The 12,424-nt window shown below is 40.2% G+C and overlaps 1 protein-coding gene across 4 annotated transcripts in view; it reads right to left on the bottom strand.

Annotated features, from left to right (window-relative positions):
• The window catches only part of CDC40 (cell division cycle 40), a 63,831-nt gene that overhangs the window by 34,362 nt on the left and 17,045 nt on the right, over positions 1 to 12,424 (bottom strand). For 2 of the 4 annotated variants that reach the window (XM_084827283.1, XM_084827280.1), the window contains 2 exons: positions 5,072 to 5,158; positions 1,484 to 1,613 (listed from right to left, as the gene is read on the bottom strand). In XM_084827283.1, coding sequence (XP_084683409.1) covers positions 1,484 to 1,613; positions 5,072 to 5,086 — 145 coding nt within the window. In that variant the 5' untranslated portion in view covers positions 5,087 to 5,158. Of the gene's footprint in view, positions 1 to 1,483; positions 1,614 to 5,071; positions 5,159 to 6,314; positions 7,118 to 12,424 lie in introns of those variants that run through there. The other 2 variants (XM_084827284.1, XM_084827282.1) reach the window with 2 other exon arrangements.

The raw sequence follows: 12,424 nt of genomic DNA, 5'->3' as shown, positions 1-12,424 counted from the left end.
GGTCCATCTGACTCAGTATTATCTACATTAACTGGCAACTGCTCCTCAGGGGTATTTCCCTGTCCTACCTGGAAATGCTGGGGCTTGAATCTTCTGCATGCAAAACATGAGCTCTACCACTGAGCTAGGGCCCTTCCCCCAAATAATAAAGGACAGTGTCTTCATTTTCTATGTAGCTGTTTTCTTGGCTTTTCTTGGACACCTCTTACAGCCATTTGGCCTTTCTACTTGCTATGATCAATTAACTGCCTACCATATACAATTGCTTAAGCAGCAACATAAAGCTCATGGAATGATACAAATCTTTTTAGATATCAATCTTTTTTCCAAAACGTTAAGACGTACTTCCCAGAAAAGGTGTTCCTATGTTTACTAGCTCTCTTGATATGAAAATCCTATTCACTGACCTTCTTACACAGGACACCTGCAGAATAGACTCAAGAGCTATTAAACAGTGAAATACTATGGTTGACACTTCCATCAAACTACTCTTATAAGCAAGTTTCATGTCTTAAGAAAGCATTTATGGATGTCAGGAATGAAATCATAATACAAAAGTGAGAATATATAACTAAAAGTATAGCACTCTTCAAGCTATACCTACCCACTTGAATTAACAAAAGCCCTACTTCACTTTCACTAATCGTACTTCACTATTAGAATAGATCAGGTAATTTTTCTCCTAGATAACCCAAGGACCATGCTGATAGTTCTAGGACTCAAAGCAACATCTCCTGCAGAAACAGAGTTGGACAGAACAAATGTCATATGCTCAGTACTTATTTATTTATTGCAGGAGAGCCACAACACTTGCCTTGCCATGACGCATGTGTTAAGCAGTAGTTCAATCTCAGCTACACTCTGAGCGCAATTACTTTCAAGTTATAATGAATGTTGGATGGAAATAGAGTGTAGTAGCTTTGTTTAAGATGGCATACAAAGACAAACATTCACAAACATCCAGAACTAATCAGTTAAACATAAGGGATGCTTCAAGGGTTGTGTACATTTGCTAGCAGCATTGCATGCTGAATAAACTTCCACCTCCCAGAGTTCATGTCATTAAAATCCACATTGAAAAAACTTTAGCAAGTAAAGGAGTGACCAAAACATGAAAGCTACCTCGAGACATGGTAATTTAAAGCGGCATTCTTTGTCTTTTTTGCCTGTTTTGGTAAGTGGCATGTGCTGTCTCTAAATCTCCTAACTAAAAAACAAGGGCTCCAAGCAGCAATTGACTGTGTACTGTCCATGTATAAAAACTGATGGCCTTGAATAGAAACAGATGTGGATATTACACTCCTAATCCGATTCCTTTTCTAATCTTCTGAACAAGCTAATGTTTGAGATAAATAAGGGGGCACATTTAAAACATCTGAAGGTTCTGAAGAATTTGGAACGATATCAGAGCTGGTCAGCCAAAGACAAATGCAGTGATCGGAAGATAGCAAGGGGGTGAAATATGAAGAAATTTATACCTTACCATAGGTTGCAAATGTTCTTCTCTGTTGCTCAAACATGAAATCATTAATGTGTGCTGGTTCTGTATATCCAGAAAGCATATTCCTGGGTGCAGCCATCTGCTGAGTCCTAAACGGATTCACTGGCCCAAACTGCATTAAAAATAATATAATAATTGCAAGGATATCCACTGGATAGTCATTAAGGGCCACTTCACACATGACACTTTACTTACACAGATACATGTATCCATGTATTTATCACATTTTATCCTACCTTTCCTCCAAAAAATTTAGGGCAGGATACACGATTCTCCCCATACATACAATAACCCCATATTGTACACTAGACAGAGAAAGTGACTGGCCCAAGATTACCCAGTGAGCTTAATGGATAAGTGGCATTTGAACTTGGGACTCAACAGTTCTAGCCCAGCATCGTAACTACTATACCACAGCAGCTCTATGTATGAGCCACTCTATATTAGGGGTGGGGAACCTGTGGCCCTCCAGATTTTGTTGGACTCCCAACTTCCATCAGTCTCAGCCAGTGGTCCAAGATGATGGGAGTTGTAGTCCAACATCTGGAGGGCCAGAGGTTGCCTACCCATTAGTTCTTTATCTCTTTATGTGCACTGCAAAGCTGAAATTTGTAATGATTTCTGAATTTGTGCACATGCAGCAAAATAGACATGAGTGAATTTTTCCACAGAATAATAGCACACATTTTCCTTGCACTTATGTAAGTAATATGTCATGTATGAAGCAACATGCTAGATAATTATCTGCTAAATAATCTGCAATTAAAAGAGAATTTCTTTCAAGGAAGACAATTTGCTCTGCTTTCAGCATTCCTTCTGTACAGTATTACAATTGGCTCAGAAATATATTAATTGATTATAGTGCAACAACAAGTATTTTACATGCTTTTTTTTCATTTTGAGAGCTTTTGTCCAAAAGTAGCAGCATGAAGAATGCTTAGCTTTAAAAAATGGACTGGTGCAACAAAGTTTTCCATTCTCTTAAACATGGTTAAGAGGTTGGGAATGATCCATAGGCCCAGAAATGCGCTCTCCTCCTTTTTGTCAACGATAGTATCACAGTATATCTACACCACAATTAAAGCTAACCTTGGTTAGCTTTAAATCTGGGGTTGAAGTTGATTTTGTAAATCCTGGTCAAATCTAACCAAAGTTAATCTTAACCTCAGTGCAGACATACTGCTATACTGTGATTAACACTAAAACGGGAAACAGTGGGAAAGTTGTGGAACAGGGAAAAGGAAGGAGTTTGTAAACCCATTGAGTGTTCTCTATCCCTCAACTACAGTTAGAGCTCAGGAAACATAATGGGTTGGATCCAGATTTGCCTCTCCATTCACTGGGGGAACCAGGAGCCAGCAGGGGCTTCTTGCTGGAGGAAGGGAGTGGGGCAGCAATTTTTGCCAATTCTTACTTCCCCCTGGCAGCCCCCAATGCCACCTCCAACAATGTTCTGGAGGGTCCCCCAATCCTCCACATCAGATTTTTGGGTTGTTGAGGGAGAGGGTTTATCAGATAAAATCATCTCCCCCCCCTTCTACCTTTAAAATCTAGTTTGCGGAGTTCTGCTCTGTGCAACTCTGGATCCAATCCTATATTTGCATCAGACTTCAATATTTTAACTAACTGCTTGATGCTATTGTGTTGTTTTAGATTCTGATGTCTCCATGTCAGGACATATGTAATATGTCCCACTAAAGCTGCATAAAGTGTCAAGGGAGACACAAGACTAAGAATTCAAGGGAGAAACAATATGGCAGTAGAGTGCCAAGGTACTGACCTGATGAAAGTAGTATACTCCTTATAAATTAACTACTAGCATAGATACAAGACAGCCATGTGTAGCATTATAACTCTCAGAGAGACTAAAGTTATCAGCACTAAATAAAATCCATAACCAACTGTTAGAAAAGTAATGTTGTGCCACAAGTGCTATACTTAATGAGATTTATTTAATGCATTGTTTGTTCTTCCCAATTCTCAAGAGATATCAGAAATTCAATCTTATATTTTTGTCTATTGAAGTATTCCCTTATTCTCCCTCAATTTTGATACAAGATGCAACTTCATAAGGAGTGTTAATATACCTAAACTGTGACTAAGTTTTATAATTAAAAAACTAGCAAATTTGCATGCACTTTATAATTAATATATCCTTGCTTTAGATTAGGTTTACCATGGGAAATGCAGACCACTATTACTGATTGCTATACCTAGAAAATTGCCTCAAGCCTACAAAAAATAACTTTCAATTTTGGACAGCACCATTTTAAGTTTTTGACAGCTCCCTGTATTAAAACTAACTACATTGTATTTTTATACTGGTTGCTTGTTCCTGGAGGTATTTTTACATAATGAATATTCAATTTCAAGATTAAATGTGTTTACAGTCCATTTATTTGACAGGTTTTATACAGGAGAGATTATCATCCAACTTTTTTTCTCCCCTGTACTTCAGCGTAGCTTACTAGGAAATCTGCCTCAAAGCTTCTGTCTTTTTAGGATTTGTGAATTTCCATATTCTCAGATGCTGCTGATATGCCAATAATATTGCTAATGTTGGAAATAAGAAGAGATTCACATTATAGCTGTGCAGTTGATCAGTGTGTTTCAAAATGTTAGCACAAAGTGGAAGTGGTCATGATTTCTGTTACCACACTGTATATTATGTATGCTTTGGGGTATGGAGATGCATAAGTGACCCTTACATCTCCCAAACCATGGAACACAGTAATAGGTGGAGGAATCCATAGAAATTCCTTGCACTACATATGACTGGCTACTGTGGGTCAGGCTATAAATCCTTCAGAATTATACTTTGGCTTCCCTCCAGCTTACAGATCTGATGCTTCACTTAAAGAAAGAAAAAAGGCAGTCTGCTGTATACCCACCAACTGTGTAATTCCATAAATGAAAGAGAAAAAAGAAAATCTAACTCCTGACTATAAGATTATAAAGCTATGGATAAGATATGATTCTCTTCCTCATCTTGTCTGCTATTTCCCAGGCCAAAAACGAAATATCCAGAGCATTTTGATCAGACCTGGAGATGTATTTTGAGTGTACCAGTTCCATGATTTTTACCTGATGTATACCTAGATGTTCACCAGAATATTCTACTGATTATTACTTAAATTTATCATTTCGTATTATAAAGACTCGCTGCCTTGACCTTTGTGTGTGTGCACACGTGCAGACGTGTGTGCGTGCACGCACATACAAATTATTGATCATTATAAGGATTTCCATTTCCATAGTTCAAGCCCTTTAGTTTGCTGAACATCAGATCACAATTTGTGGCAATATCTGAAGAATTTACAATGCGATCCTATATCTACTCAGAAGTAAGCCCTATCGAGTTCAATGGGACTTATTCCCAGGTAAGTGCGTATAGGATTGCAGCCTTAGTATCATTCATATTTAAATACAATAGGTATTGTAGAAAAGACCCTTTTCAGGCAAGGTTTAAGCATTCACAGGATATTCCAGGATAGAAGTCTCACTGAACAACATCAGCTAACATTAATAAAAATTATATTCAGGTTTAAACAAAAAACACAATGTGCTTACCTCAGGTGCAAACATGGTGTCATAGGTTGGGTTATATATAACTTCCTTGGTAGTTGGATCAAGGTGAACTCCTGTTTCCACATCTTCCTGGAAAATTCAAAAGAACATTAATGGAAATACTCCTCTGAAGGCCCATCTTAGGTGTTAAACTAATTACAGATTCACAGCATTAAATTCCATGTTCTGCTTTTAGCTCTAAGACACTAAATGTGAATTACCACATTTCTTTTTGATGTGATATAGTCCTCACATTGAGAATGTTTCCTGTGGACAAACATTATATGAACAATAACATAACATATATGAAATTGGTCCCTAGAAAACGTTTGAAAATTTGGCTCAAGCAACATTAAGAGAAAGCTTATGCTGCTTCCAGATGGGGGATTTTTTGGTGTCAGGAGCAGTATTTATCCATACTACTTTCTACTTCTGAGGGCAATATAGCTTCCCCTAGTTCCTATTTAGCACTGTGAGACATAACCAGTCCTGTAGGAGCTGGTCCTCTGGACAAGCTTTTAAATTAGCTCAATAGGGAATAAGCAGAGAAATCCTATGTCCTCTGTTTAGTGCAGAAATGAATGCCCATGACCAAAGGGATATTAATGATGGCATTTCATTAATATAGCTAACTCCTCTGGACTTACTGTAGTTATTACCATTGCTACACCACTGATGAACTTGGGTCCCATTCCCAACTTCACACTGCACAGTCCCTCCAGCATCAGTAAGCTCCTCCAAAAGCCAAATGAATTTTCGACAAAGAGTTACTTTCCTGTTCTTGAGGCAATAAGACTATTTTCTTAGCAATTGATACAGCTTCCTTTCAGGGCTGTGTGTTCTCAGAGCTAAACTAATCAAGATTCTGCACCAAGGAAAGCTGAATTCTGGCAACTATCTAAGCAAATTCACATTGCATTTCCTTAGCTTGCATAATTTATACTGCTTCAGCCAACCACTGGGAAAGACAGTGAACCCAAGTATTAGAGCCACACACCTGACCACTGGGAAACCCTCAGAGCCCCTTTCTGACTTTGGAGATTTCATTAGGATTTTTCACATCCTTCAGCTTCACAACCACCATGTTGTTGTTGATGATGATGATGATAATAATAATAATAATAATAATAAAACTGAGATTCTCTAGTTATAGAATTCAGCAGCCAATATCAAATTCTATGGTTTTTTTTTGAAGATCTTTTGGGCAAGGCAGTCTCAGATATTATTTAGTAATTCTAGTACTCACATTCAGACTTACTGTTCTGAAAACAGATATTTCAACATCAGGGGCCAAAGACAGGAGCTAGTGACAGATTTTGGAAAAGGGCTCTCTATGAGTTGTTGTTGTTGTTCAGTTGTTAAGTCATGTCCGACTCTTCGTGACCCCATGGACCATAGCACGCCAGGCCTTCCTGTCCTCCGCTCTCTCCCGGAGTGTGCTCAAGTTCATATTCATCGCATTGGTGATGCTATCTAGCCATCTCATCCTCTGCCGTCCCCTTCTCATTTGCCTTCAATCCTTCCCAGCATCAGGGTCTTTTCCAGGGAGTTTTCTCTTTGCATTAGGTAGTCAAAATATTTGAGCTTCAGCATCTGTCCTTCCAGTGAGCAGTCAGGGTTGATTTCCTTTAGGATGGACTGATTTGACCTCCTTGCAGTCCAGGGGACTCGTAAGAGTCTTCTCCAGCACCACATTTGGAAAGCATCAATTCTTCGGCGCTCAGCCTTCCTTAGAGTCCAGCTCTCACAGCCATACATTACTCCTGGGAAAGCCATAGCTTTGATTATACGAACCTTTGTCGGCAAGGTGATGTCTCTGCTTCTGACTATGCTGTCTAGGTGTGCCATAGCTTTCCTCCCAAGGAGTAAGCGTCTTTTAATTCCATGGCTACAGTCACCATCTGCGGTGATCTTGGAGCCCAAGAAAGTAAAATCTGTCACTGCTTCCATTTCTTCCCCTTCTATATGCCAGGAAGTGATGGGACCAGATGCCATGATCTTAGTTTTTTTTTTAATGTTGCGTTTCAAACCAGCTTTTGCACTCTCCTCTTTCACCCTCAACAAGAGGCTCTTGAGATCCTCTTCGCTTTCTGCCATTAGGGTGGTATCGCCTGCATATCTGAGGTTGTTGATAATTCTCCCGGCAATCTTAATTCCGACCTGTGATTCATCCAACCCGGCATTTCTCATGACGTACTCTGCATATAAATTAAATAAGCAGGGCGACAATATACAGCCTTGTCGTACTCCTTTCCCAGTTTTGAACCAATCAGTTGTTCCATGTCCGGTTCTTACTGTTGCTACAGCAATCCAATATGCCTGAATTGTCAACAATCTTGTTGGCATCCTCATATTGTTGCCTGCACTGATTTATGGTGGTACACATGAGTACAGAGAGCTGCATCAAGGAAAATCTGGCCTAGGCCTCATATAAAAGGAGTGCCAAAGGACAGCTAATGCCTAGATACATAGGTGTGGCTAAGGATTGCCCATTTCATGATTTTGTTCTACAACAACTTGCAGTCTATTTATACAACACAATACAACAAAAGAAACAATATAAAATTATGAGACAACAACAGTCATCACTAAATGAACATAGTACATTCAACCATACAATGAAAGCTTTTGAAGGAGGAGAGGGGAATCAGCAGCAAGATTATTTGAATAATATAACCATAATCAAGATACACTTTTCAAGGATGGTATACCCATTTGGAGAATTATCTCTCACACAAATGATAGAAGGTTGGATCCAGATTTAGTTATACTTAGAGTAGATCCACTGAAATCAATGGGACATAACTTAGTCACGACTAACTTAAGTCCCATTGATTTCAGTGATTCTACTCAAAGAACGACCAAGTCTGGATCTAACCAAGAACACCTGTTTTTGTTATTAACATTTTATTGAAAGATTTTAATTTTAGAACTTTCTCCCTCCCACTTCCCCCAGATATCCTAGCACCCAATACTGAAAGTACATATCTGACAAAAGGCAATGAGAACAAGTAAATTACAGAATACTGTACTGACAAAGATGTTACCACATTAACAGATACTCTTTGCACTAGCTATCGCCCACAATGCCTATTTTATTTTTGCTGCATAATTTATTCTAGACCAATTCATTTTCCCTTATCAAATGGCTCCCCTTTTTTATTTACAAGATTCCTATGATGCTAATGGGAACTTCGTAGTCTACTCCAGTGTAGTATGGCTAGATGACTTACAGTGAATAATTGCAACTTACAAATGAAAAACTGATTACTTCCATGTGGATAAGCTACCATGGTGCTAGTGGCAATATACCCCATGTGTCTGTCCCTTTTGACCCGGCTATTGTGCTTGATTGATTTCAGCCATTCAGTTCAAACTGTAAAATCATACAGAGGTGGACAGCTGTGCCTCAGCTACTCCAGCCTTCCTCAACCTGGTGCCCTCCATGTTTTGGACTTCAGCTCCCATCAGCCCCACCCAGCATGGCCAATGGTAAAAATGCTTGGAGTTGTAGTCCAAAACATACAGGGGGGTCCAGGTTGGGGAAAATTCAGCTATTCCAACTCATTGCCCTAAAATAAGGGGTGGGTAGCCTATGGTCCTCCAAATGTTGTTGAACTACAATTTCCATCTTCCCTGACCATAGGCAAATACTGGTTACAATTGACAGAAGCTGTAGTTCAACATCATCTGGTGGACTACAGATTCCCCACCCCTGCCCTAAGGCTTGATGTCCTATAACTAAAGTATCCACAGATGCCTACACCACATTTTTTCCTCTGAAAGCCACCAAGGAAAGAAATCACACAACCACCTGTTGCATCTTACGCAGTTGCTGAACTTTTCTTATCAACCAGGAAGCTCTTTTCAACATTAACATTAAATTTCCCTGTAGGTTAAAATCTTTGGGTTCCAAAGCACACCATGCACATTTTGCTTGTGAACAGGGGATTTTCAGCTACTTCCTTCCAGTGGCAAACCCCTGAGCCCTCTAGAGTGACAACCATATGGTGCAATGGGCTCCCAATGGATCAAATGGAAGGCTAGTCCTCAACAGACAGGGCAATAAATGGCTCCTCTTATGAGGTTCTTTTGAAAGTTAGCATAAAGCACCTACTGAGAAAATCAGTATAAACCACCTACTGAGGGTGATATCCAACTGTGTCTGTCTGCCAGCAGAACAGACACCGCTGGAAGAACAAATTCCCCCTCTCCCATGCAGCTCCCTATGCGCTCCCCAAATTTGCTATGTACAGCTGGGGGACCCTCCAGAGCAGATTTGGAGGGGGCATTCAGACATGCACAGAAGGGGAAAGGAAGGGAAAGTCCCACTGAACTTTAATAATGGCTAGCATTTAAGGTGTGTTAGGTGAGCCCAAGAGCTGAACTCTCCCAGTGGGTTTTTAACTTCAGTTCTTTCAGTAGCCAACACCCATGGAAATATCACTATTTGATTTTGAAAAGCCCATTAGACTGCCATATGGCATAGGTGCCTATCCTAGAAAAGCAGAAGTCCTAAAAGTCTTTGGACAACTGGACTAGTTGTGTGCTCTTTCTGAACCTGGCCAGTATCTTCTGTTTCACAATTCAAAGATTGCATTACTAGTTCCACATGCCTAGCAGCACTTTGGAGTAAAGTTTCTTGCACTGCAGCTTCTGCATGTTGCATGACAAACTGCTTTTGAAATTTAGGGCGTAATCCTAACTAGATAGGCGACCGCCTACCCAAAGCAGGGCAGGAGAAGCACAGAGGGGATCATTCCCTCTACGCTTCTCCTGTCCTGCTTTTTCGGCTAGACAGCTGATTGCAGCTGTCTAGCTGCGGGAGCACAGAGAAGGAGGCTGCTGTATGACACATTGGATGCGTTGTACATGCAGCTACGCTCTCCCCGCCCCAGAATGCCCCCAGCCACACCCCTTTCTGGCCACTCCGCGCTCCTCTTGCAAGTGCGGAGAACGGGGCTGTTCTGCGCTGCCTCCGAGGTAGCATGGAAGTGGGAGGAGGTCAGTTCCCAGAAAACACCATATCCTATGGCCGTCTAGCCGCTGTCTCACAGCCATAGGATTGCTCCCTCCATCACATTTCCAAAGTTGTTTTAAAGATATAAAGCATGCAGATCTGTAGTCCACTGTACACGCGCGAGCTGTTGAGCAAGCCTAAGGTAACTCTAGATTATAGATTTTTTTCTCTAGTCTTAACAATGCTTTTCCTTTTGACATAGGACCTATCTTCTCTCTGTAAATTTCCTCTCTTTTCAGCTGTCAACATCCTCCTTGAGGCACCAAGAACTGAATATACAATTCAGAGATAGGAGTGGACACACCACACTGAGAAAATTATGTCAGACCTGGAGCATCGGTGGAAAGAGCTATCAGGCCTGATACTTACAAATGGGTAAGAAGCACTAGTTTACTACAGAACTCAATTAAGTACTTGATGTAGTTCCAATTATGAATGGAGGCCCAGTGTAGACACAATTCCTAAGCATAATTAGTACTTTAGTTCTGGTTAAGATCCAATACAGAGAGATCATGGGTTAGATAAATTCTGCTTCCAATGGCCATATTGACCCCAGAAAGTTTTGCTTGTCACCTTCGAAGCAAAAAGTAGGAGCAACAGCCTTAATTATTTGCTTGCTACAGATCCAATGTTTACCTATAGTAAGCAAACCTATTTCAGTCAAACCATGATTGACCATGATTTAGGTATTGAGAATGAACACAAACACAGTTAGGGAAAACAAACCATATTTAGGGTGCAATCCTATTGAGATAGTTGGCAGCCTCTGAAGTCGGAGGCTACCAACTATCCAATGCAGGGCAGCCAGAACACAGAGACAAGGATTTTTGGCTAGACAGGTGATTCTGCCTGTCTAGCTGTGGCTTTGGGGAGGGAGAAGGAAGAAGGCCAGACCACGCATAGGAAGATGTGGAACATGGCTTCTGCAATCACCTCCCTTCCCGGCCCCCAGAACCGCCCCTTTTCCCGTCTCTGCACTTCGTTTCCGAGCATGGACACGTAGCTGGTGCGGAAGAACAGTGCCAGCTATGAGGGGGCGGAGAAGGAGAGCATGGTTTGTGGGCTTTGAGGTCGGAACCCTGGTACCAACCTCAGATCCCAGAAACCGAAATATCCTACAGCCCTCTAGACAGTGTCTAGTGGCCATAGAATTGCTCCCTCCAGCATTATGTTTAGCCCTATGCAAAGACAGGTACTGTGTAGTCCTAAATGTATCTTTTGTACAGTACAAGTCTCTTTAATCACAGGAGTCAATTGTTACCTTTAAACACAGAGGATCACACATTCTATACTTATTGAAAACTGTATACAGGCAATGTCTAAACCAATTAATAACAATCTGATAAAGAGTTTGCTTACAAACTTCAACCCTTACAAAGGTTGAAACACAAGCCTTCCCTACAGCTGAGAATAGCAAGGGTAGGGACAGCCTCTGTTTATAAGAACATTTAGAATAGCCTACTGAATACAGTAAGGAAAGATGCCTATATTCCTCAATTTACTATTACTACTTTAAAAAGTAGAGTTCAAATGTATGCCCTGCCTTGATCCTTTAATAAAAAGATTACAAGGGATAGGAGACATCAGAAATTCAGTGAGCTACTTTGCATAATACACCATCTAATCTGGGACTTGCAAACCAAAATGATAAGTATGTCTCACTAGCCTTGCCTACTAAAAATGATGTACGCAGAACATTCCATGGTTTGTGCTTCAATGGTGTTGTAGATTCACTGTCTAACCTCATTCTTTTCATAGCAGGACCTTCCCAGTTCATTCATCTAGAATGATAACAGCTACTGGTATATTCACAAACCTTCACTTCACATCTCATGCTCTTTAACTGGAAACAGTTATACTAACAGAAATTAATCTATTCACTAGGCACATAAAATTGTACCAAAGAGTAGCACACTTATCTGACATACACTATTCTTCACATTACATTGGAATCTCCCCCCGCTACAAATTTCAATGCTCTTAGTGAATTCTAGACTACTTCCTTAAAATATATGAACATTTATTTTGATGGATCAAAAATTCTATTAGATGAAATACATTAATTCTTGCAGAATCGTAACATTAGTTTATGCTCTTCACAAAACAAGACTACTATGCAGCTATTCCAGTTGTCAGTAACTGATGTAGCTTCGAAAGTAGCAAGTATCTTCATATGTAATTAGTTCAACATATGAAAGTCTATTCTTCCTGAAATGTCATAAATCCATTATTTTATCTCCTTTCTCTTGCCTGTTAGAAGTATTTTATTCATCCAGTAATATGCACAGAGAACAGACGGTGACATGAACAATCCTCATGAGGATAATTATAGCTAT

This window comes from Heloderma suspectum, chromosome 1, assembly GCF_057233095.1.
Source record: "Heloderma suspectum isolate Gila_16-S chromosome 1, 16-S_ref, whole genome shotgun sequence".
Classification (NCBI taxonomy): Eukaryota; Metazoa; Chordata; class Lepidosauria; order Squamata; family Helodermatidae; genus Heloderma; species Heloderma suspectum.
Note: the sequence above shows the minus strand (reverse complement) of the source record. Positions and strands in the feature narration are given on the sequence as shown.